This window comes from Sus scrofa, chromosome 10 (assembly GCF_000003025.6).
Source record: "Sus scrofa isolate TJ Tabasco breed Duroc chromosome 10, Sscrofa11.1, whole genome shotgun sequence".
Lineage (NCBI taxonomy): Eukaryota > Metazoa > Chordata > Mammalia > Artiodactyla > Suidae > Sus > Sus scrofa.
In genome coordinates, this window is record NC_010452.4 from 18,065,493 (window position 1) to 18,092,256 (window position 26,764).

Sequence of the window (26,764 nt, forward strand, 5' to 3'; positions counted from 1 at the left end):
CCAGCATTGCTGGGAGCTGTGGTGTAGGTCGAAATGTGGCTCAGATCTGGCGTTGCTGTGGCTGTGGTGTAGACTGGCAGCTGCAGCTCCATTTCCACCCCTAGCCTGGGAGCTTCCATATGCCATGGGTGTGGCCCTAAAAAGACAAAAAATTAAAAAATAATAAAGTGGAGAAGTTATACCTTATCCCTCTCTGAATGATTTAAGGGATTTATAATATGAGATATTTGTAAAATAAATTAGATCCTAATATGCAGATTGGAGATCTGTTAGGGAAGAGTGAGAGAGAGGGACTAGTTTCTGCATCAAGAGGGTTCTTGCGATTGGATGTTAATTCGGCTCCGAATTGTATGGAAACTGAAGTAAATGGGTCAAGGGGAGAGAAGGAAGGCAGAAGGGAAGCAAAGGTGTGCCGAGCTCCCGGTGCAGACCCCCGCGATGGCCACTTCCCATCCACGATGCTCCTTAAGCTCACGGCCGACCCCTGCAGGGGGCGTTGTTATCTTCATATACATCCAAGGAAGTAGCAAAGTCAGGAGTTGAACCAAGTCCCTCTGACTCCAAAGGCTGTGCTTTTCCTATTGAGTTATATTATTCTCTTCCCATAAAGTGACACAGAGTCTGTCTGGAGACTCCTAGTCTTTCTTGGATTTTTTTTTTTTTTTTTTTTTTTTTTTTTTTTGCTTTTAAGGGCCACACCCATGGAAATTCCCAGGCTAGGGGGCTAATCAGAGCTACAGCACCAGTCTACACCATAGCCACAGCAATGCCAGATCTGAGCCGCATTTCGACCTACACCACAGCTCATGGCAACGCCGGATCCTTAACCCACTGAGCAAGGCCAGGGGTCGAACCCGAATTCTCCTGGTTCGTTAACCGCTGAGCCATGACAGGAACTCCCGGAGATTTTTTTTTAAAGGGGATCCTGATGTAGGGAACATAATGGCATAGTAACCTGCAAAGAGTAGGTGTGCCATCCGTGTTTGCAGAATAACATGAATAGATAAATGCCTGGATAATAAGATGAAAGCTATTTATTTTTTATAAGCCAGAGAAATGTTTTTTAAGGACGCGTCTCTCAACCTCTATAAAAACAAAGCCATACCCTAGCGTCGTACTTCAATTCAAGGCATTTAGATAAAGCCTCAACATACAATCTTTCCTAGTTTTTCTCTTAGCGTTTAATATCTTAGAACAATAGTGTAGACCTCCTTATCTTTAGTTCTTCAGCCCCCATTTACTTCTTAACCTGTTGATATGTACGCCAGCTCTCTGAGTCTGTTCCAGGTCCATGATGAATCGAATAACTCTAATCCAATGGACACTTTTCATTCTCTGTCTTTTGGTCTCTTAGTAGCATTAACATTTTTGAGCATTTGTTCTGTCTTCCCCTCACCCCTCTGGCTGCTCCGTATCAGTCTCCTTTGCTACCTCCTCTTTTTCCATCCACTCATTAAACGTTAGGGGTTCTCGTGGGTCTCTCTTGAGCCACCTTCTCTTCTCATTCTACTCTGGACCGCCTTCGGCTTTCTCATCTGTTCTTACACTGCGAGTTGCCGTCTTCATGCGGAAGACTCTCCAATCTGAAAAACGAAACCAAATATCTTTTATATCCATATACGCCAAGGGAAGCTCTAAACCAAGATCGTGCCTCTTGAAAATGAGTGATTTCTGCCTATGGAGTCAAAGGCAAGCGTAAAAAGTGAACCAGCTGATCTATTTCTTAACCATTTCTTGGCAATTAGTCGTGCGCTAAGAGTCAGCTCTGTGCATCTTTAAATACAGCATCCAATGCCTCTTTGCATTGATTGTTAGTGACTTGTTTGACAGAGTGGAGAGAAAGCCCAGAAATGTAAAGATAAAGTGGTTTTTAGCCACTCTCAATTGAATGGCGTTCATAACGAGAAAATGTCTCTGGAGTTTTCATAGAAATCAATGAGAAATAAGATTCAATTTATAAAAACTGAAATTACAAGCAATTGGTAGACGCTTACCTGTTGCATCAACGGAGGAGTCCACGAGAAGACGATGGATCTTTTGATTGATTATACAGCACGAATCACACTCAGTCGGGCTGTACTAGACGCCGTGCACAGGCGTAGCTGGATGATACTCTGCGCTACAGAGCAGCTATTTTCATCTTTTCACACTATCTGTTCCTAGGCACTCTGTGAGTGTGTAAGTGTCGTTTTCCTTCTAATAATATCAGAGCGAGGGCTTTTATTCCTAGTCAAGGATGGAGTGTGAGAAACCTGTAGTTAGAATTAACGATCTGTCGGTAATGGTGAGGTCGTACTTGAACCCGCTATGGCTGCTGAATGCAGTCATGCTCCCAGTTCTGCAAACAGGGCGATCCTTTGACTTAGGATTCTAATAACTAAGAGGAGACACCCCACAAAAAGCGTACGGTTACTTATTTTAGATTTCACCTCCCTGAAAATAATGGGCCCGCTAAACTAAACAGTCATTTAACTGTGCACTTCGGCATGGTATGTTGCTTTATGGCGTGAACCAAGAAATGTGAACAAAATTGTCATTGTGTTTTGACAATTTCTATGTTGCCTGTGATTTATTGCAAAATAATTTTTTCTTCATACCAGCTTAATTGTTCATTGCTGGATAATTCTTTTGAAAAATACTTCTCTTTTTAACCACAAGGCAAAAAGTAACTATGAAGAATGCAATAAAGACTGCAGCTGAGAGAGATGTGAATTATTTGGGAGGAATCTACTGTATTATCTTTTTTATTATTCTGTGTTATTATTATTATTATTTGCTTTTTTAGGGCCACCCCTGTGGCATATGAAAGTTCCCAGGCTAGGGGTCGAATCGGAGCTATAGCTGCCAGCCTACACCACAGCTCACAGCACCGCCAAATTCCAACCCCAGTGAACGAGGCCAGGGATCGAACCTTCATCCTCATGGGTAATAAAAAGATTCATTTCCGCTGAGCCACAACAGAGACTCCCTCTGTATTGTTTAAATTATTGTCCTTCTCACCTTCTTCTTCCCTGCCCATTGCTACACATAGACACACACACACACACTTTGGGTGTGTCCAGCCCCCCAAACCCGCAGGTGCAGCATTAGAGAGAATGGGAGAGGGAGAGCATCTCTCTTAGAGGTCAAGCCCCTGTCCCAGCAGCAGAGAGGGGCACCCAGCACCTCCTATTCCCTTCTCAGGCTGCTTCACGGCATAACTGGCCTTGCACCTGCAGAAATAGTCAACTAAACACGTATCCTCGACAAAAAGTAAAAGATAGGTCTTTGTTAGCAATCTTGATGCAATCACACAAAAAAATGCCCCTATAGTTTTTTCGTTTGTTTTTTGGTGCTGAAACCCAGGAGTGAATCAGTCCCTAGAGTCTTAATAGGCCACGATTACTATAGATTCTTTCTCCTTTCCCAAGTGATTTTGCTCTGGAGTAATCTCTCATTCGTTCCATCTGTTCCATGGAGATCAGTCCTCTACTTTATTGAAACGAAAAGCCACCGCCCTTCCTCTGCTTGGAGTCTTTGTGCCTGTGGCGAGTGGGCTCTGTTGCAGTGTGATTTGCCCTGGTTTTCTGCAGAGACTCCTTCCCAAGTGACCTGGCAGAAGATTAAATAGGAGAGGAGGGGTTGTGAGTTTCTCCCTCTCTCCCTCCAGCGGGGCTGCTGGGGTACCGGCCGTCTAAAAGACTTCCCTGGATCTGGGGCTAACTAGCTGCACAACAGAGGGCATAGTGGCAGGTGCTCTGAGCCACTGCTGTGTCTGGTTTATACTTTTTTTTTTTTTTTTTAATGCAGAGACCCGTTGCAAATTGTTGTTCTTTGCAATAACTTAATGATTTCCTCAGATTTCAACTATACCAAATAATTTGTTAAATAAAAAGAAATATTGATATCGAAGGGGAAAAAAATTACTTCCTTTAGCGAATGAAACTAACGTATTCAAATGTAATTAACCAAGAAGCCCCCAAACCACAGAGTGTGTCACTCGGCATTGATAATTAATTAGCTTTGCTCCGAAAGAGCTACAGGTAGGGAGCAAAGAGGTGCGGACTAAAGCTTTATGTTCTCTGCCCACACCTTGAGAGCCGCTCGATGCTTCAGGCAGCAAATTGTATCTGAAGTATGTGATTCCGTGTCAGTTTTTAATTTCACATGATCACAATATGGGCAAGGGAGAATAAAGCCCGTTTGGTTTAACAGAAAGATATTAAGTGTGAACAACATAACTGCTTTTCACTTTCATATGCTTTTCAAGGTAAGTTTCTACCAAACAGGAAGGAAAATAGGAAGGAAAACGGAATTAGTGGTCACCCTTGGCTTTTAAATGGACTATTCGTTTATGGTGGATCATGGCGTTTCTTCCTTTTAACATTACATTAGCATATGTATAAATGGTTTAACTAGAAACTATTGGAGTTCGCATCTAAAAGGCACGCGATGTAATGAAAAGAACATTAGATTCATTAGATTCCTGAAATCACATTTTCTAGAATATGCTTATCCCTTGAAGGAATCTTAATTTTAGTTGGCTATTCCTTGCAGGGTAGTAGATATACATACATATATATTATCACATTAGCGGGAAAGATTTCTCAGCAGAAACATCAGGCACTGGCGTTTCACAAGGGATGGGCTTTAATTAGCCTATGATTGTCGTCTTTTTCTTTGTCTATATTTATAGGCAACTGAAATAGCTAGATTGTAGATACATGGTTTCATCAATTTCATTTAAGAAGACTGGCCAGTTCTCAATTATTTATGTTTATGAAAGATCACGGGACTAGAAACTAACTATAGTCACCACGCATCTCGTTTGGGATGGATTTGTAAACTTCTGTTTGCATTAACATGGGTCTGATGGCCTAGGTGTCTACAGTTCCTTTAATTTATTCATTGAGCCCATTGGCAAAGGTCCAGCACTGGAGGATGTTAGGAGTTACCTGGTTTCCCGGGTGCGAAGCAGCCTTGGGTTGTGCAGATCAGTCTGGGGACGTACAGATGTGCACGCCTGGAGCATCGGGTCAAATGCAATCAACAACCAGAAGGTCAGCGACGCAGGGAAAACTGTGGGACGATCTCAGTGCCAATAAGGAAGAAAGCCAGGGAGACCAACCCAGGCTGGAGCAGAGGGCTTTTAAGCAGAAGTCACATGGGCAAGCGGAAGCCAAGATCCAGGAGATCAGGACGCCAGGTCAGGAGTCTGGGAAGACCATGACCAGGGCTTGGCACAGGCTCCATAACAGGAGAAGGAGGGGGGAGAATCGGGGTGCAGCTGGGCTAGGTCCTCAAGCCAGGTGTTTCGCCACCGCATCCGGGTCAGACAGCATGCAAGGCTGTGTCTCCCAGGGTCTGAGCAGCCGGCCTGCCCGCTGCTTTCCCTTCACGTGGCCTCGGTCCATGGCATCTGTAGTCAGCACACTGCAAGCGGAGTGCCCTGGCGGTCACCTCCAGACTTCTGTGTCTGTTAGGCTTTTTCCCTCCCTGGTGAAGGTTTTCCACGTGTGCCCTGACAGCCTGACCCCTTCAGGTCAACAGGCAGGAAGAAGGTGTAGCCTTGCACGTCTGCGTGGGGAGTCGTGAGGAAATAAGAAGCAGACAGCCTCGGAGTCACAAGCCATCAGAGGCAGCTTACCAATCGGCAGGATGTTGCTTTAGACGTTATATTAGATATCAGTCGAGAGTACGTTTTGGTATCTTCCAGTGTCCTTGAAAGGAATGGCGTGCTTTCTCTTAAAATATGAAAGACCGATGATGGCTCAAGCAAGTTGCATCTTCCTGAGGTCACTGAGTCTCAGAAACAGAACTTCCCTGTTTGTGACGTGTTTTCCTCTCGGTCTTGACCTGGAGCCCGTTGTCCTGGCCGTGTCCGGCTCTGCCTTTACTGGGATGCTGGACACACAGAAACAGAAGCGAGTAACAAGGAGGCCCACGTGTCCTCGGGCTGCCTGAAGAGTGAGGCAGCAACGTGTCGTCCTGGGTGAGACTGAGTGCACTGGGGCAGAGGTCCCCAACCTTCTCTTGGGCCCTGGCACCCAGCTTCCTGCAGATGGCATCAAGGCCATTAGTGAAGGAGCTCCACCTAAGCCCCCGGCACATAAAACATTAAAGGGAGCTGCTGAGGAGTTCCCGTCGTGGCGTAGTGGTTTATGAATCTGACCAGGAACCATGAGGTTGCGGGTTCGATCCCTGGCCTTGCTCAATGGGTTAAGGATCTGGCGTTGCCGTGAGCTGTGGTGTAGGCCGGCAGCAATAGCTCTGATTCGACCCCAAACCTGGGAACCTCCATATGCCGTGGGAGCAGCCCTAGAAAAGGAAAAAAATAAAGGGAGCTGCCGAGATCAGCCGTGGTATCTGGTATCCTATTGCCATGTGACCCAAGGTGAGAAGAGTGTGGGGGACCCTGGACTGCTGAGCTGGATAATGAGCTGAAAAGGCCTAATCCCCCCACTAGACATGCAGAAGAGTCTTTCTTAAAATGCTCCAATCCCAATAGACACTGGGGAAGCTTACCGGAGCCCCGAGAAACCACACATCAGAGAGACCACAGCACACCCATCGTCAGAAACCAAGGCCAAGGGCCTCCGCAGGGCAGAGATTCTGCCTCGGGCACAATGTTCCTAAAATCCAGATTTCCACAGTCAGGAAATAACCTATTCATACCTGGTACTCCTGTTTAGCCTTTCCATGCCAAGGGCCAACTCTCTCATTATTAACATCTTGCATTTTATTTGGTTGTATGAAAGTGTTTCCATTTTCACATAAAGAGCTCACTTTCCTCGATACCTGGCTTTCAACAAAGGAGACGATTTTACTTTGAATAGCTTTTATTAAAAAACAAATTAGTTTATGGAGTTCCCATTGTGGCTCAGTGGGTTAAGGACCTAGCGTTGTCTCCTGTGAAGATGCAGGTTCCCTCCCTGACCTTGCTCAGGGGGTTAAGGATTCAGCATTGCCACAAGCTGTGGCCTAAGTCGAAGGGGCAGCTTGGATCGGTGTTGCTGTGGCTGTGGCGTAGGCTGGCAGTGCCTTGGAACTTCCATGTTCCACCAGAGCAGCCCTAAAAAGAAAAAAAAAAATTAGTTTATTATGGGCTCCTTTTCATCACATTATTTTTTTTACCTTTATCATATTTTCATTTATCCATAATATTCTCACTCTGTGAAAAACCCAGACATGAATGGATTAGCAACATTTACCAACAGTGTGGTTTTCAAATTTTGCTTTTTACCCATTTGTACATCTAGGCATGAGTACGTGGTGCGCTACCCAGATAACACAGTTCAGAGAGAGCTTCCAGCTTCCCCAAGGTGGCTGGGCAGCCAGTAGAAAGTTCTCGGTCACGTTGGATGGTGTGTACTCTTCTCATCTCGGCAATTTAGGAGTAGACCCTTGAACACGTAGCAGCTGCGGGGTGACTCAGCGATGACATGAGTGACATGCATTGCCTATTGACTGCATAGTTCTTTTGCACGTAGTTGTCATTCTATAAATATGGATGGATAGATGTTTGGATGGATGGATGGACGGATGGATGGATGGACTGAATTTCCAGAACACTGAGATGTATTCTAAGCAGCTTCCAGCATTCTTCTTGCTTCTGTAGCAGGAGAGGCATGAGGTGGCGGAGGATGGTATGGAAGATGACCAGTGGTGGCGGTCGTTGTTATATTGTTGTTATTGTCATGCAAAGAGTCACTCAAGAGTTGTGGGTGTAGAAACAGCGAAGCCACTTTCATATAATTTGCCTTTCCCGGCCTAATTCTGGGCCTGACCTAACTCACTCAGCTGAGACACTTGCCCCCTGCAGTATGAAGGTGTGTTGCTAGGCAACTAGATCCGTAATTGGTAAATGCTTATATATGATTTGATTTGAGTCACCTACCAAAATATGCAACTGCTTTTTTTGTCTTCATCATGAGGCGAATGAGTATCATTTGGTTTTATGTTGCCCAAATAACATAAAATAACTGCTTCTATTATCAAATTGCGTAATAGCACGAGGGAGCAGCACGGCCCTGAGTCTAGAAGCAGAAAACGCAACTCCTAATCACAGGTATGAGAATCACTAGTCCTGTGACTGGATACAGTCAGCTAACTTCTGAGCCTTCATTGCTTTTTAAATCTGCAGTTTGTGGTACAAATACCTTCTCTGCTTGCCTCACGGCACTGAGTGTGGGTTGTTGTGATGATATGGGGAAAATGCTTTAGAAAGAGTAAAACATTCCAAGATCTAAGCATTTTTCGAGGACTTCAGATACGTAGTCTTGGGATGTTGCCTATGTTGGGGTAACTCCAAAGGCTGGATCAATCGAGAAGCTCTGAGTGAATACACACTTCCCTTCACCAAAGTACAAAGCTGTGGGGCAGGAAATGAGCTACAGAAGAAAGGGAACGGGTGCTGACCTTCGGTGAGTTCGTCATGCAGTGAAGGAGGCAACGCTAATAAGGTACAGAAGCAAAGCCCACGCTTCAAAGCGAGCATCTCATTACGTGTTAAAGCCTAAGACGTGGACTCTCAGGACCAATCACTGAGTAGTTGGTGAGGGCAACTTGGAGAAGCCGTGATGGACAGGTACCTTTTTAAGAAGAATAAGGGTAAATGCCTAGAGATGATCACTAGGGGTTAATACTGTGCCGTGAGTGGAAAAATCAATCGGTTTTCAAATGATAATAGCGCCCGGCTGTAGTGTTTTAACACAAGACTGTCTGAGGTTAACGGTCAGCCCTGTGTTGCCTCCTCGCAGTAAACATTTGATTTGAAGTCATGTCATGAATTATCTTCTTGCACTAATGAAATGGATCATTTACATAAAAATCAGAAAAAAAAAAACCCAAGACCCATATGCTTTTGGTCTCAGGAGACATGGACATGACCTCAGTGTCAGCCAATTAGGAAATGGAGACGGCGAAGGAGGTTGCTCTATTCCCTGCTTGGCACGTTTCCGAAAGGACCCACACGCTTCACGGCGGGGCCAGAACACTTTCTTTCTTTCTTTCTTTTTTTTTTTTTTTTGTCCTTTTGCCTTTTCTAGGGCTGCTTCCTGTGGCATATGGAGGTTCCCAGGCTAGGGGTCGAATCAGAGCTGTAGCCACCTGCCTACACCACAGCAACAGCAATGCGGGATCCGAGCTGCATCTTCGACCTACACACACACAGCTTATGGCAACGCTGGACCCTTAACCCACTGAGCAAGGCCAGGGATTGAACCCACAACCTCATGGTTCCTAGTCGGATACGTTAACCACTGCGCCATGATGGGAACTCCCCAGAACACTTTCAAATGGGCGCCACTGCAACATGAAGCATAGCTGTTGTTTGATGGTTGGCCGAAGTATAGTTGATTTACAATGTTTTTTCAGTTTTTGTTGTACAACAAAATGGCCCCATCACACACAGTTCCCTGTGCTGGACAGTAGGACCCCATTGCCCACCCATTCCAAGCATAACAGTTTGCATCCCCAACCCCCAAAATGCTGTCCATCCCTCCCCTGTCCCCCTCCCCCTGGCAACCACCAGTCTGCTCTCCTTACAGAGATCTGTTTCTGTTTGGTCAATAGGATCATCTGTGCATTTTTTTTTTTTTTTAGGGCTGCACCGCGGCATATGGAGGTTCCAAGACTAGGGGTTGCATCAGAGCTGCAGCTGCCAGCCTACACCACAGCCACAGCAATGCAGGATCTCGCCGTGTCTGCGACCTACACCACAGCTCACAGATCCTTAACCCACTGAGCGAGGCCAGGGATCGAACCCGAAACCTCATGGTTCCTAGTGGGATTCATTTCCACTGCGCCACAATGGGAACGCCATGGGCCATGTTTTAGATTCCACAAATAAGTGATTTTTTTCTTTACACGTGTAGATGAAGTTCTTAACGGTTTCCAGAAGCTCAGCCTCAGACCCCTGGTTCTTGTCTCACACCTTCCCTAACTATAATCTGTTTTCTTTGCTTCGACCCCATTGTCACTGACTGCGTGGATTTCCTCGGAGCTGCTGTGATCCGTCGTGTCATTGCTCACCATCAGACGGTCTTGATCCTCCGAGCAGTGGAGCATTTTATAATGGCACGTGAGCCGTCGTAGCCCATGGCAGCCCAGCCGCTGTCACATTAAATTGCAGCTTGGATCGCCCTTTATATGCTGACAGTGGCGATTTTACCACTTTCATCCCCCTCCTGGGTCAGGACCCTCCCTGGGCAGCAGATGTGGCAGTTCTGAGGGCCTCACCCTGCCCTCCTCGAGAGCAATTTTTCAGTGGCTATTTCACCAACCCATTGCCCGGGTCCAATTTAGTGGGGCCTGAATGAGCTCTTGATTTTTATGAACCTTTGAACCGCCTGTCCAGGCGTCGCACAGTAGAACAGCCGCTCAGACAGAATGAAGTGTTCTCAGGATGTGGGGAACAGCACAGGGTCCTAGAACTTTTCACAGCATAGAGAAAACCCTTCAAAAACAACTGTGCTGCTGGATAGTCCTGCCTGTTATTCCCAAAGGAAAGTGCCATTCTTCATGAAGCTAATAATTCTTAAAACATTGTTAGGTCAGGAGTTCCCATTGTGGCTCAGCAGTAACAATCCCAGCTAGTATCCATGAGACATGGGTTCTGATACCTGGCCTCATTCAGTGGGTTAAGGATCCGGAGTTGCCATGAGCTGTGGTGTAGGTGGCAGACAAGGCTCAGATCTGGTGTTGCTGTGGCTGGTGGCTGCAGCTCTGATTTAGTCCCTAGCTTGGGAATCTCCATATGCCACAGGTGCTGCCCTACAAAGACCAAAAAAAGAAAAAAAGAAAGAAAAGAAAAAAGAAAAAAGAGAAACATTTTAGTAATCCCTAGACACCAAGGGTGGTAGAGGACAATTTCTTTCTCATGAAATGTACTTAGAATGAAGGCTGGAGTTTCCGTTGTGTCTCAGCGGGTTAAAGACCCAGCATCTCCATGAGGCTGCAGGTTCAATCCCTGGCCTTTTCAGTGGGTTGGGGATCCGGCATTGCCACAAGCTGTGATGTAGGTCCCAGATGTGGCTCGGATCTGCTATTGCTGTGGCTGCAATTGCAGCCCCAGTTCGACTCCTAGCCTGGGAAATTCCATATGCTGCAGGTGCAGCCCTAAAAAGAAAAAGAAAAAAAAAAAAAGAATGAAGGGCCTCCATTTAAACACTGTGTAATTCTGACAATCAGAGGTTGAAGAGTCTATCCCCCAAGTGCAAAAAAAAAAAAAAAAAAAAAAGGTCAGAAAAGCCCCGTAAGTTTCCCCTTTGATCTGTATCTTTGAGGCCAAGACTCTCCCCAACCGAAGCCAATTAAATGCACTAGCTAGTTACTTCCCTTTTTTTTTATTTAGATCCAGGTAGATCTGGCCAATGAGAACAAGGAACTGACCCCATACGAAGGTCATCTCAATTCTAAACGGGTTCCTGAATTCAGATGCCATCATTGATATGTCAGGAGTGCTGTCTCCTGCGGGGAGATGAGAAAAGGCAGAGGCCAGAGGGAAGAACTGAGCTACCAGGTTTAAATTCTTGCCAAGTTCCCAGCATTGCTTTTCTCCCCGCAGCCTGATAATGCTCAGCATGGCACCACTTTCTTTATAGATGTTTAGCAAAGATGCATTTCATCCTGCTAGAGAGGCCCCCTGAGAATTAAATGAAGTCCATAGAACATTAATTAATTAATTAATTTTTGTCTTTTTATTGTCACACCCGCGGCATAGGGAAGTTCCCAGGCTAGGGGTGACTTGGAGCTATAGCTGCCTGCCGGCCTACACCACAGCCACAGCAATGTGTGATCCAAGCCACACCTGCGACCTACACCACAGCTCATGGCAACGCAGGGCCCTTAACCCACTGAGTGAGGCCAGGGATTGAACCCACGTCCCTGTGGACACTAATCAGTTTGTTACCATTGGGACTCTGAAGCCCGTGGATATTTAAAGACGTAGGCGAGAGGGAACAGCTCTAGGAAAAAGGTGAGACTATCCATGGTAAGAATGAGACATATGAATAGCTTTTTAGATGAAGTTTTGTTGTTTTGACTTCTTCTAAAACAACCCACTCCTCTGTTCTTCTCCCTATGAAATAAGAACGTAAGGCCTTAATTACACCAAGACACTTCTAGCCAAAATGTCTTCACTTTTTCAATTCTTTCCTGACTGCTTGTCCTCTATGTCACAAGTAATACAATCAGACATGAATGATTTCTGTACCTCTGCCTTTTCCTATCTGCAGCGTGTCACTGAAGTACTGTATCAAAAGAGCAGAAGCTGCTGACTCCAAGAAATTGGAACGTATAGAATCGAGATCAAACAGCTGGTGACGATGACACTGAAATTGAACTATAATGTTCTTATACAACACACATGGCTCTAAAATGTGACTTCGGCTCATTTCTAAATTCGGGAGCTCTCCGAATACGTTTATTTTAGGGATATGTTTTAAGAAGAAAATAATTTTTGTGTATTACTGCTTTTCTGCATCGAAGCCAACAGCAGCTTCCCTAAGTGGAAAGAGCTTCCAGAAATCATTTCAGAAGCTCCACATGGGAAGAGATTTTGGAAATCATCTGACGTTTCCCAGTGCATGCTTTTATCTCCCCCATAGTCCCTGTAAGTAGTTTTCCTGCCACTCCTTGGACACTTGCAGCGATAAAAGCTATTTCACGAAGCAGACCCATCACTAAGGGGTTACCCCCCAATTTTTCGAAAGCTGCCCTTTTCACTTATAAATTCCCCCCGCCCCCACGCATGCCTTTACATTTCACCTGCCTGTTTTGCTACCTATTCAGAGATGATCTGGTGCCATACGGGGCATATGGACCTAGATTCAGTCTCAGCTCCACTGCTTATCATATTTCTTCAATGTGCCAGCTAGTAAGTACTTGCTGTGTTCCTGACCCTTTGCCTGTACTCTTATTTAATTTCATAACATCTCTATAAAGGTGGGGAATATTTTTGCTCTGTCTTAACTATGCAGAAACTAAGGCTCGATAGTAATACTTGTAATGACGACAGTGATGACGCCAGGTGCTATGCTAGGCCCTTTGTGTACATGAGAAACTTTATCAGAATTGAAGGTACCTGCCTATTATCTACCTGGTACCTTTTCAAATTTAGGTCGGATACTCAAAGGACTCTGGGTTTGATTCATATCTTTGTTAAATAGGAGTACTATTTTTTTTTTTTTTTTTTTTTTTTTTTTTTTTTGCTTTTTAGGGCCACACCTGTGGCATAAGGAAGTCCCGGGCTAGGGGTTGAATTGGAGATGCAAGGACCGTAATACACAGAGCAGCAGGTCAGAAAGACAGAGATAGGAGTTTTTCTAATACAATGTGGCAAATCCTTTTTTTTTTAAATGTCTTTTTAGGGCCACACCCATGGCCTATGGGGGTCCCCGGCCCAGGGGTGGAATCAGAGCCACAGCTGCCAGTCTGTGCGCTACAGCAATGCCAGACCTGAGCCACATCCTTGACCTACCCTGCAGCTTATGGCAACGCTGGGTCCTTAACCCACTGAGCGAGGCCAGGGATGGAATCTGCATCCTCATGGATGCTCGTTGGGCTCATTACTGCTGAGCCACAACAGGACCTCTTAAGGGGGAGTACCGTTTTTCTCTTTCTCATGAAGTTTTCTGAGATTCAAAATGATGGCCTATGAAATTATCTGGTAGTCCTGCTTGAAAACTACTTCCTGCCACATGTCATTTAGTCATTTTTTAAAGATAGATTTTTTTTAAAAGACTCTTCCTTCTTCCTTCTCCAGGTTTATATTCTCTAGGTTAAATGTCCCCCGTTCCTTCAGTCTGTATTCAGTCATTCAGCAAATACATACGCACCTGCTGCCCTGTTGGAACTGACATTCTAGAAGGGAAAGAGACAATAGATAAAAAACCTGGTGACTCAGTTAGCATCTACTATGTTAGAAGAGCATGACTGCCATGGTGGAGGGTGGGTGGGCGAGGCCCACAGACTCAGTGGAATTAGGAGATTGGGAGTGGGTGGTCTATCATCCACTGTGCCTGTGTCACCAGTTACCCCAAAACGTAGTGCCTTGGAGCAGCAGGACGATGTATTATCTCTCGTGGTTTCTGGAGTTCCGAAGTTCCAACAAGACATAGTGGGAGGGGAGTTCCCCTTGTGGCTCAGCAGTAATGAACCCGACTAGGATCCATGAGGATGCCGGTTCCATCCCTGGCCTCGCTCAGAGGGTTAAGGATCCGGGGTTGCCGTGAGCTGTGTGTAGGTCGCAGATGTGGCTCAGATTCCCCTTGTGTGGCTGTGGCATAGGCTTCCACTGCAGCTCTGATTCCTCCTCTAGCCTGGGAACTTATATATGCCACAGGTTTGGCTGTAAAAAGAAAAAGTAGAAAGAAAAGGAAGGAAGGGAGGGAGGGAGGGAAGAAGTAAATTGGGCCAGTGCAGTGGGAGGTGGCAGAGATGGTAACGAGTTAGTTGACTATTGCAGTGAACCAGGCAAGAGAGGTTAATGGCTCAGACCAAGATGGTAGCAGGAAAGGTCTGAGATCCCTTTTCCTCCTCTGCCAGGTCTGTGTTGGGGGAGGATGTGAGCATGGGTAGTAGAGTTAGAAAAAGGAAGAAAATGCCAGCAGGCTACTACTCTCCTAAGCTGCCTTTCTGTGTCACTCCCTTCTCTTTTCTGTGGCCTCCTGTGGCCCGGGAACCCCCAGCCAGTATGGAAGCAGGAACCACCGCAGCCACTCCTTGGTCCTTTTGCCACCACGCACGAGAGTCCTGTGTGCATGGCTGAGCACGACCTTTCAGCTCCTAGCAGACCCCCGCCCTCCGCTCCTTCCTGACTCCCTTTGTCTCAGGCAGCCTGGCCTGCAAGCAGTACGGGATCGCTGGGCAGAGGGGCGGGGGAGGGTGGGAAGCCTGGGATGTGGACACACAGCTCTGGGTGATTCACCACTTGTTCAGGGGCGACTTGAAGAGACCTGGGAACTACCAAGAGCTGCAGCCGACCAGTCACTGAACAATCCCACTTCACCTGTAATTTTAGAGGGAAAACATCTGCAAGAGTGGCCATGAGAGCACAAGGAAAAAGACTCCTAGTTTTTTCTTTTTGCTGATTGAAAAAAGAAAGCATTGTGGGCGTTCCTTGGTGGCTCCGCAGAAACAATCTGACTAGTCACCTGGGGACGCAGATTCGATCCCTGGTCTTGCTCAGGGGATTAAGGATCCGGCCTTGCCGTGAGCTGTGGTGTAGGCTGGCAGCTACAGCTCTGATTAGACCCCTAGCCTGGGAACTTCCTTATGCCCTGGTGGGCCCTAAAAAGAAAAAAGAAAGTATTGTGGACTTCTCCTTCTAGTGCACTTCATTTTTCATCAGACTATAGTAGAGTCACTATAGGGTTCCCGAGGTTTGACACATGACGTTGGGACTGTTGCAGTCTCCTTCCATCAGTCTCCGTTATGCCTCCTGTACCACATTCCTCTGTATTTCACTCTTGTGAAATAGATGTTCAGTTTTACAGCTAAGAAAAAAATAAGTTCTGAAGGGGTAATTCTATTTGCTGTATTTGTGCACTGGCCATTTTGCAGCTCAGGGATTTCTCAGAAGCTTAGGAATGACTGATACCAAATTAAAACTAACCAGTCCAGATCTTAGAAGATTCAGATATTAAGATGGAAGGCAAGGGGAAGGGCGAGGGGCCAACAATGCTGGTTTCATCTTTTTGACCTGTCTTGCTGCTTGTGACCGTTCTGCAATTGGTAAGGACGCAGCATGGATTATAAGGTTTTGATCTGTAAAATAAGGGCATGGTAGCCCATTTGTTTTAAGCAGCAGCTAAAAGGTTTACTAATAAGGAGACTGAAATTCTTAGAACAAGAGTCTCATTTGAAAACACCAAGAACGAATTCAGAAGCAAGGACAGGGTCGTTTGCCTCAGCCGCCCCGATGTGCTATGATAAGATGATCAGATGATCGTGTTCTAGGTGTTGCAGACATTTGAAAGATGGAAGATGTGATGTGAAAAACAATGACATTAAGGATGCTGGCACCCTCCCCCACCTGTTCCTATTTGCCTCCTCTGCTGCCTTCATTGGTTCTAACTCTGTCACCCTTGCACTTGCCCATGAATTGCACTTTGTAGTGAAAGACCAACCTTCACAAGAGCCTGTTTTCCGTATGAGCAGCCCCTGGTCTCAGCACCCTACATCTTGGCTGGAATTAATTCAGATTGGGTGTTAGGTTTCTAAAACAGCTTGACTTTCTATTTCCCCACTGCCCTGGGGTATATGTTTTTCTTCCACAGCCATGTACATTGCCTGCCTGGAGCAGTCACCATGTGGTTGTTCCTCAGACTGGTTTGGATTTTACAAGGTGTTAGTGTTTCTCAAAAAAAACAAAACAAAACTCATCAAGTCTCACGTAGTTGCGTTAAATCCAGAGAAGTTATGGACTGACTAACCTAATAGGTGCTGTTTATCTCCAGAGGTGACCGGCTTTATTCATGCTTTAGCTGAGTTTCTGTGGATAACAAACAATTCTTTGTAAATCGTGGTTGCGGAAGCAGGCAGGGTTGTGGCTTTGCTGTGTCCTTGGGCAGCTCCCTGACTTCCCTCTGTTGCAGTCTGGGGCTACCACCAGGCACTGGGAGGAAGAAGAGGGAACTGTTTAGGGGCAATAAGTACCAGGGGGTTCTTTAAGAGAAAGAACATGGGAGTTCCCTTTGTGGCTCAGTGGGTTAAGAACCTAACATAGTGTCCATGAGGATGCCATTTGATCCCTGGGCTCACTCAATGGGTTAAGGGTCCAGCATTGCCATAAGCTGTGGTGTGGGTTGTAGATAAGGCTCGGATCTGGTGTTTCTGTGGCTGTGGCGTAGGCCAGCACCTGTAGCTCGGATTTGACCCCCTAGCCCAGGAACCATATGCCACATGTGGCCCTCAAAAGAAACAAAAAAAGAGAGAAAGAACATATCTGACCCTGGCATATGGGATCATACCATACATTTTCCTTTATTGTACTTTTCTGAACTTTTCCCTCCAGAGCTGCCCAGAAGTTAAATCTATCCTCCAAAAAGAAGAAACACCGACCTTCCACTGCTTCTGTCGCCGAGCCACCGCTCTTCGCCACCAGCTTCAGCGGGATTCTGCAGATGTCCCCTCCCCCGGCCCCACCCTGCCTGTTGAGGGCTGTCAACAAGGTGAAGGACACCCCAGGCCTGGGCAAGGTAGGCACCTGGCTGGCTGCGTGCTGCCTGGGGGTGGGGGTTCCACGTCAAGGCGAGGAAGAGAACACGGTCTCGGTCTGTTTGGTAAAACAAGAAGGTGATAAGGGAGAGAAGGAGATAAAATGAAATGCATTTGGTTGGAAGTACCGTAAAATTGTCTTTGGTTACATGTACTAAGTCGTAAATGAAAATATTCCAATTATTGGAGATGTGTTTTGATTTGGGCAGGAAAAAAAAATAGCCTTGTATTCTTTGATAGAACGGTGATTAATTCAAGAAAAGACCCCCAAATACAGTGGTAATGAGCCTGACTAATATCCATGAGGATGCAGGTTCCATCCCTGGCCTCGCTCAATGGGTGAGGGATCTGGCGTTGCCGTGAGCTATAGTGTAGGTGGCAGATGTGCCTCGGATCCCGTGTTGCGTTGGCTGTGCGGTAGACTGGCAGCTGCAGCTCTGATTCGACCCCTAGCCTGGGAACCTCCACTGCTGCAGATGTGGCCCTATAAGACAAAAAAAAAAAAAAAAGTTATTCAGTTATTGCTGATTTATAACGTGGTATACTTTTCTCCCGTTCAGCAAAGTGACTTTTTTCCATTGTGGTTTATCACAGGATATTGAATATAGTTCCCTGTGCTCCACAGTAGGGCCTTGTTGTTTGTCCATTCTCTGTATAATAGTTTGCATCTGCTAATCCCAAGCTCCCAGTCCTCCCCTCCCCGATTCCACCTCCCCTGTGGCTGCCACAAGTCTGCTCTCTGTGTCTGCGAGTCTGTTTCTGTTCTGTTCATCTAGCTCATTGGTGCCATATTTTAGATTCCACGTATAAGTAATCTCATATGGTATTTGTATTTGTCTTTCTCTTTCTGACTTACTTGGCTTCGTATGATAATTTCTAGGTCAATTCATGTTGTTGCAAATGGCATTATTTCATTCTTTCTGTGACTAATAGTCCAGTATATATACACATATATCCATTCATCCATTCTGTATCCATTCATCTCTTGATGGATGTTTAGGTTGTTTCCATGACTTAGCAATTGTATGTAATGCTGCTGTGAACACTGGGAAGCATGTATCTTTGCAAATCATCGTGTCTGGATATATGCCCAGGAGTAGGATTGCTGTATCATGTGGTAGTTCTACTTTTCTTGTGAAGAACTTCCATATTGTTTTCCACAATGGCTGTGCCAGTTGACATTCCCACCAACAACACACAAGGTCCCCTTTTCTCCACACCCTCTCCAACATTTATTATTCGTAGACTTTTTTCCCCTGACTTTTAGGGCTACTCCTGTGGCATATGGAGGTTCCCAGGCTAGGGTTGAATCAGAGCTACAGTTGCCAGTCTACACAACAGCCACAGAAACACAGGATCCAAGCCGCATTTGTGACCTACACCATAGCTCACAGCAACGCCGGATCCTTAACCCACTGAATGAGGCCAGGGATTGAACCTGAAACCTCATGGTTAGTAGTTGGATTTGTTTCTGCTGCGCCACAACGGGAACTCCATTTGTAGACTTTTCAATGATGACCAGTCTGGCCTCTGTGAAGGGGTACCTCATCATAGTTTTGATTTGAGAAATGCAATTTTTTTACATTCAAAAAATTTTGAGTATATTGATTTACAATGTTGTATCAATTCTTTCTGTATAGCAAAGTTACCCAGCCACACACGTGCACACATATATATGTTTATATGTATATACATGCATGTGTATATGCATATACATTTTTCTTGTCATGTTCTGTCCCAAGAGATTGGCTATAGTTCCCTGTAGTTTGAATTGTTACAAAGACCCGGGAAGACTTGAGCAGCCTTATGCTGAGATGTAGGAACACCACCACGAGACACGGCTCAGCTGTGCTTGGGATCACCTCGTTTTAAAATATCATCTCTTGGAGTTCCTGTCGTGGCCCAGGAGTTAACGAATCCGACTAGGAACCATGAGGTGGCGGGTTTGATCCCAGGCCTCGCTCATGGGTTAAGGATCTGGCATTGCTGTGAGCTATGGTGTGGGTTGCGAAGCTGATTGGATCCCGCGTTGCTATGGCTGTGGTGTAGGCCGGCGGCTACAGCTCGGATTCAGCCCCTAGCCTGGGAACCTCCATATGCCATGGGAGCGGCCCTAGAAATGGCAAAAAGACAAAAATAAATAAATAAATAAAATATCATCTCTTAACTCTTCTGAGATAAACATCTGGGTGAGGTAACGTATGGTTTACTCTTCAATGAGTAAATAAACTGGGACTTATAAAAAAACATTTAGCGAAAAAGAGGCAGCTGTTTTCTTTCTTTTTACTTTCATCAGAAGTAGGATGGTACGCGGGACTTTGCCAGAACCTGGTTGCCAACTTAACGTGCCTTGTTTCAGGAGGGTGCACGTCTTGCTGAAGGGAATGGACTAAGATTTCACTCACATGGGTCACTGATTCCCTTTCCCTTGACCCTCGAGATGGTTATTTCAGGTGCCTGGTCTTCAGTGGCCTGACTGGTGGTCCTTCTGGAGGTGACCCTGGACCCCCTGCCCTTCTTCCTTACTGCTTTTCTCCTTTCTGGATTTCTCCCAGCTCCTCCTAGACTCTCCCACCCCTGGTTTCACCACCCACTAGCTCGCTAAGTTACTCTTTCTGACAGTGTTTACATTGTTGGGTTCTGTTGAATAGAGCAACGCTTATTCTAATGGAAAGCATCCTGTCCTGGAATTTTCCATGGCGTTGCGCTGGGTTTCCCAGGCCCGGAGGTAAAGTAGGAAACCAGGCACCAGAGCAGCAGCCTGGGCTTAACCTTCGAGGGCTGCTGTAGCATCACTGGCCAAGGAAGGTGATGGAGCAAACCAAGCGAGCAGGATGCACGTGGAGGGAGCTGGTGCGGAAGGGCCAAGGTACCACCATGAGCCACACTGTGTCATCAAGGATGCTTGATAAGCTGCTTTCTTAGGAGGTGGGTCCGAGTAATGGCGGGGCTTTTAAAAAATATTTAAGTTTTTAAATTTCAGTCAGATATACATAACATAAAATTTACCTTCTGAAACATTTTTGAGGGTCCATGGACTTTGGTTTAGTTAAGAGGAGTTTGGAACTTCGGGGCCAGAGCTAAACCATCAGGGACAAAGTGATGTCGAAGCACCACGGCAGCCTCCTTCGCTTCTCCTGCTCTGAGTGACACTCTACTTCTCTTCTGAGTACATGGGGACCAATATTTAAATGACATCATTCTAAAGAGGTACCAGACTCTAGCCAACCTGGGGCACCACATAATTTGTCGTGGTCTGTGCATGCGCGGGCTGGAAGAAGAATTTCTGGACTTGTGTCCGGTGAAAAGAAAGAAGAGGTTTTTGAGCATGGCAAGGTGGAGGGAAAGTAGGGTTTATTGAGATGAGAGATGCTGCAAGCATAGCAGGATGATTTCCTGACTATCAGGGAGAGCCCATGGTGAGCTCGTGGTCATGTCTGTTTTTATAGCCGAGGGAGAAGGAAGGTCTCGTGATACACCTGCCAACATGCTGATGGGTTGGGGAAAGAGGAGTCTTAGGATACACTTGCTGGTTGGTTGGGGGCTTATAAGTCCCCATGGGTGGGGGAGGAGTGGGCTGCTTACCTTTCCTGGTAGGGGCAGGAAGGAGTGGGCCAGGTTGCTCAAGGTAGGGGAGGGGCATTACAATGAGATGGGCGGGGTGATGATCCGGGTCTGGTCATTCTTGTCTTGGCCAGAGGCTTTGAGTTCTAGCTCCTTGAAGGGGCCTTGAAGCCCAACATACATGACACCTCGAAATGCACCACATAAGAAATGTCTTCCTGCATCTTCCTGCATAACGGTGGCCTCGTCTGTGGCTCCTCCAAGGGTCAGTGCAAATACATCCTCACATGGGCCTGGGCCCCAAGCCTAGGGCCTTCTGTCCTCTCCTTACCCCATCCCGACTCCCCTGCCCTGGAATTCGGAGACAAGGGGATCAGGGCACCAGGCAGGGGCTGAACCAGCAGAAAGAATGTTACCAGCCAGGATGATCCAAGCTGAGGATGGACGTGCACCAGAATTATCTGGAGGGCCCTGGTCCAATCTCGATTTCATGATGTACTGTATGAAGTGGTCAGATGGAAATTTAATTATAAATGAGAGAAGCCGTGTAAGACCAGGTTTAACTACAATTAATATTATAATCACTTGTAAACTAAAGCTGGCCCATCATATGCTTATTTGTTTTTTAATGGAAAAGACTATCCCTCTGACTCATTTGCCATCCCATGTGCTCCTTTGAAGGAGAGAGAAGGCGTGACATCCGCCAGCTAGGAAGCCCTGAGTTTGTCCGTGGAAGTGGGGTCACCAGGCTGAGTGTCAAGGTGACCAAGGTGTGACTTCTGCCTGGCCAGTGGCCCCGTGGCCGCTGTCCTGCTGAGCATGGGGGTGGGGGCCCCAGTGGAGGGGAAGTGATAGTGGGAGGGAGTGTGCTGTCTGCAAGGCAGTGTAATCATTTACTTTTACTGGAAAACGTCATTGTCATGTGATGGAAACAAATCCATAAGCACCTCCCCACCCCACCCCCTTCACAGAATGCAAGAAGGGAGAAGGCCTTGTTTCTGCCACGGGGGCGCCAAGGGCTTGAACTTAGTGGAGGCCCATTTCCCAGTCTCGCGTTTCCCCACCCCGATACCATCAGGGGGAACTGCAGTTCTTACTCATGTGGAAAAATCCCCATCAATTTGTCTCGGTTGCATCATTTCCATGCTACCGTCTTAAAGAACCACGGTGGAGTCTGATATAGAACAGAAAGAGTTTGCTATATAGAAATCATTCGTTTGAAGTAGAAATCCTTAACTGAATTGCCAAAAGCATCTTCATTATGTAACCTGAGCTGGGGCCTCCCCAGGAGGGGCTGGGGAGCAACTCCAGCCCAGCCCAACCCCACCTCTCATCCTCAACCACCCACGGAATTCCTCGGACCCGTGGACTGGCTTCTGTGGGTTTGTTTAGAGCTACTCTCTCATTGGTAGACAAGGAAACTGGGGCCCAGAGAGAGAGAATAAGAGATTTTCCAGTGCCTCCTGAGTCGAGCCTGGAGGTCAGAATTGTTTTATTCTCTATATCATCTCGCCGGGCTGCCATTAGAAATACCTGACCTTTAAAAGTTTGAATGGAGAAGTTCCCGTTGTGGCTCAGCAGGTTAGGAACCCAACTAACATCCATGACGATGGGGGTTCGATCCCTGGCCCCGTTCAGTGGTTAAGGATCTAGTGATGCTATGAGCTGCAGCATAGATCACAGACTCGGATCTGGCATGGCTGTGGCTGTGGCTGTGACTGGCAGCTGCACTTATGATTTGACCTCTAGCCTGGGAACTTCCATATGCCACATATGCAGCCATAAAAAGCCAAAACAAACAAACAAACATGAATGGAGACACGAATGTAATGGGGCCATATGGTAGAAAATTAAACTGGGGACAAGTCACCTTCATCCAGTGGAGAAGGACACGCTTCTGTTTTCAGAGCCATGGTTGGGAGGGAAAGGGCAGTGACAGGCCCGGGTGGACACACAGCGGGTCAGGGGCTCTTCACTCATCCGTCCACCCCTTCCCCTTCCACTTGTTTCCAGCAGGAACTCTCTGCCCTCCTCCCACCCCCTCCCCCAACCCAGAGTCCTTGCTGGCCACTGGGCACTTGTTGAGGCAGAAGCTTTTCTGGAGGCCACAGTGCTGGGAGAACCTGAGGACACTTCGGGAGACTTGGAGCTGAAACAGCACACACACAACACAGGAAATAGCTCAGACTCCCTAGCACCTGGGGCAGTACTCAGCTCACAGCAGATATTTATTGAGCATTTTCCATGTGTGGAAAATGCTAGCGCCCTGGGCTGGCCACTAGTCTTGCCATGATGGACAGACAGACAGAATGCCAGCCCCACAGCATATACAACCTCATCTTCATAACCCTCGGTCTCGGGCATCTCACCACCTTGTGCCAGGAAGAAGGACGATCTGACTTCAGGAACAGTTGGAATCACGGACTTAAAGTACTTCTAACTTTTAAGGTATCTAAAGCAACTATACTACCAAGTGAGTCGTGTAGAGACTTTCTTAATGAATAGATAAAGATGATGAGTGGATCAAAGCAGCTTAGTTCCTGTTTCTATTTCCTGGGTCTGGCTTTATGTAAACGATGCTTCTAATCTGTTTGAAAATGGTTCCCTCTCCTGAATCGGTAAAGGCGCTTCATGAAATTTGTTTGCACAATTAATTAATATCCGTGTTTAAGGTTCATTTGTTAGCGTGTCACAGATTAATGTCAGCGCTCTTAGTGTCGGATTACAAGCTTCTAGAGCAAAGCGTATTATCTGGTTAACTCGCTCAGTGTATGGCGCTGCAGCCCCGTCACGGGGGCATAAATGCTTTTAAAGGTGAGAACAGGACTGGCGACAGTCATGTTGGTGATGATGACAATCTGCCTGGTTAATTCTCCTCTTCCCGGAAGAATTCCTGGAGGGACATACACAAAGCAGGAAAGGAAAGGGAGCCTTCTCCGCCTTCATAATCTCCAGGAATGTCTCCAAAGGATGGCATCGTCAAGACTCAGCCTTTGTTCTCCCAAACGGGTTTTGGGAATTTTATAGAAAATGCTTAGAGGTGGAGAGGTGGGGGCTAGCCACCCGAGAACAGACTCTTTAGAGTTTGAAAAGGTCATAAACATTGGATGAAAGAAACACGAGGAATTGTGGAAAACCGAGCTGGAGACAGACTGAGGAGGGCTTGTCATACTTGATCCACTCTGTGAGTGTCTGTAGACACACTGTGTCCCGGGGGCTGCAGTAAGTGCCACTGCTGGGGACAAATGCTCAGAAGCCGGTTGGCTGCGCTGGGCTACGTGCCTGCAAAGGAGGGGACGCTGTACCTCCTGATCGCCTTGAACTCTAGGCTCCCGTGAAAATGCCTGCCTGGCGTTCAGCCTCCGCCGCCACTCCAGACCTGCAAACGCAGTTTCCTGCTCCTGGGGATCCCGCTCAGCCTAGTCTGGGTAGAGGAAGGGCTGCGCGTAGCTGTCATGCTGGATCCCCCTGGCCCCTCGTGCCCTTCCATCTGTGCATTTCCGAGGTGCTTCACTGGGATTTGTCCTCCCTGGACCGTGCAGCCTCAGGGCGCCTGACTCCATGGAGTCCTCAGAGTTGAGATTCAGAAACAGACTTGCTTCTCGGGCCAGATTATCTTTCTTATGCAATAAAAGCTGCAGCCATTATTATTCTCTCTTGTTCGCAGTCCTCGATTTTAAGTTATAAGCCTCTTATTTTGAAAAGCACTACTTTTCAAACCTGGTAACTTCATATTTTGACCTCTATTACACCATAACGCATATATTCTCTAACGTCTCTATTTCTCTCTCTCTCTCTCTCTCTCTCACACACACACACATACTCACTACTTGGCTTATGTCACCAGGTCCTGTTTTGTCCAGATTTAGCTTAAATGTAACCATTCCCTTATTTGGTGTGTAAACTAAAATCAGAGAAAAAATAATCAAACCATGTGTACTTTTCAGTAGATTCCCTTTACAGATTTATTAACTTTTGAAAGCAGAAGTCATTCAATTATCCTTGGCTGGAAGAAGAAGCCAAGATTCCTCTTCAATTTATGTTCCGATTCCAAAAAAAAGGAACCCAGTAAGAAAAATTAGATGAAAATAAGAGTTTTTCAAAGAGAAGAATGTGGCTCTTATTCATTTATTCAACAAGCAGAAATGGCTGAAGTAGCTCTTTCCTGTTCAGGAAGTGATGCCAGGTCATATCAAGGAGAAAATTTCATGCCTTCCAGTCCACCAAGGTCCAGGTTATTTAAATCATATGCAAATCATCACAGTCCTCATTATCATTTCTACCATTCCTCATCCTGAAGCTTTACCAGAGAGAAGAGGAACGGTCTGAGTCAGCCTTTCACATTCATTTCAAGTATTCAAATGTGATGGAAAATCCTGGATCCCACTACTCACCTTCCAGAGAGTCGAAAGTGAGCTATTTTGGTGTGCCTGGAGGGGGTGCAGAGAAAAAGACTGTGTAAATAATACATAACACGTTCATCTGGATAGCTGGCCTGCTAGCTTTGTAAATTGAATTGTTAGCTCTTCTGGGAAATAAGTCCCTGTGACCTTCCACTCCTTAATGACAGTTCTTTTCCGTGCTCAGTTGGTTTTGGTGGAGTCGGTTCAGTGCCTATTGTTTGGTTTTTTTGCCTCCTTCCTTTCTTTCTTATTTAGACCCTTGCACCAGCCTGTATCCCCAGAGACAGGAGACTTGGGGAAAATGTTCTAACGCATTAATCTGCAAGGTTTCTTTTGCCCGGTGGATGCGGTGGTGCCTGCACCTGTCCTAGAGCCCACCCTCTCTGCCGCACATGCGCAGTGTGCTGCTGCGCCCCAGGAAACCAGGGCTCCGGCATTGCCTGAGTTGCTACTAGAAGGGCTGCTGCTGGGCTTTGGGAGTGGCTCAGAGATGGAGAGGGTTTTCTACACCCGCTGCCAGGCCTCTCTTGAGTTCAGCAGTTTTCATTCTTGCAAAGAAAGGGAAGTATTAGGAAGACGTTCTTTTTTTCAACGCCACGGGACAGAAACGCGGTAGAACCTGTGTAAAAGGAAGCCACACCATGTTTGTTCTTCGTTGCGACGTCAGTATGACTGCCTTTAATACAGCTGATCAAGTTGCACGGATATCATGTTCTGTTGCTTCATTATTAGGTGGAGAATGAGAAGGGTAAGCAGTACATGTCAGTGTAATTACGGCTGATTTCCGATCGCAGGGCGCGTTGCTGTGTATTGAATACCCGTTTCCTGGCGTTCTTTGCAAAATGTAGGAAAGGACTCCCGGAAAAGCAGGGAGAAAGTTTGGTCCTGCAGCCTGGAGTTCCCTGTCAACCCATATCCCAGGTCCATTATTGTAGCTTTCAGAGGACAGGAAGAGGAAGAGAATTTTACCTCCATTTTCTTCGTGGAGTTTCCGATTCCCTGAACTTCCGCCACCTGCACTAGGTGAGCAGCTGGGTCTTCCGAAAACCTTGTGGTGTCTCCTGGGTGTTCTAAAAACCTTCAGGGACATGAAGCCCTCCCGACACTGTCGTCTACAGCTACACTGCACAAGAAATATGTAGGAGCAAGCCAGCGTTCAGTTTCTTACATTTCTGGTGAAATATCCTTTTCTGTTTCTTTCACTGGATTGTAAAATTATTGAGAAAAGGCAATCGCAGTCTTTTCATCTTTGTACCCTTTCAGTGCCAGCTTACATAAAAGACACTCAAAAAATGTTGAGTATTTTAATATAATTCTATTTAATACTTGTGACAGCCTAACTGGGCGTTCGGCACCATGTAGGATCCATCCTGCATGATGGAAATGTTATCATGAGGCAGAAACACCGAGAACATCTCAATGACAAGACCTAGGGTCCTTGGCCCCGTTTCCTCCTCAGCACGTGAGTTGCCCTGGGATGATGACATGAGGGAGAAGATGCTGCCTAGTGTTGGCACCCCGGCAGTGAGCAAACATCCTCAGCATCCCTCGCTGAGGAATTTTCCAGAAGAACATCTTGTCCAGTCCTCCCATTTTGC

At 46.5% G+C, this 26,764-nt stretch overlaps 1 protein-coding gene across 3 annotated transcripts in view; it reads left to right on the forward strand.

Moving 5' to 3' along the window:
- KIF26B (kinesin family member 26B) overlaps window positions 1-26,764 on the forward strand; it is a 511,688-nt gene that overhangs the window by 357,128 nt on the left and 127,796 nt on the right. For all 3 annotated transcript variants that reach the window (XM_021064466.1, XM_021064467.1, XM_021064468.1), the window contains one exon: window positions 16,997-17,180. In XM_021064466.1, the coding sequence (XP_020920125.1) occupies window positions 16,997-17,180 (184 nt within the window). The remainder of the gene's footprint in view (window positions 1-16,996; window positions 17,181-26,764) is intronic.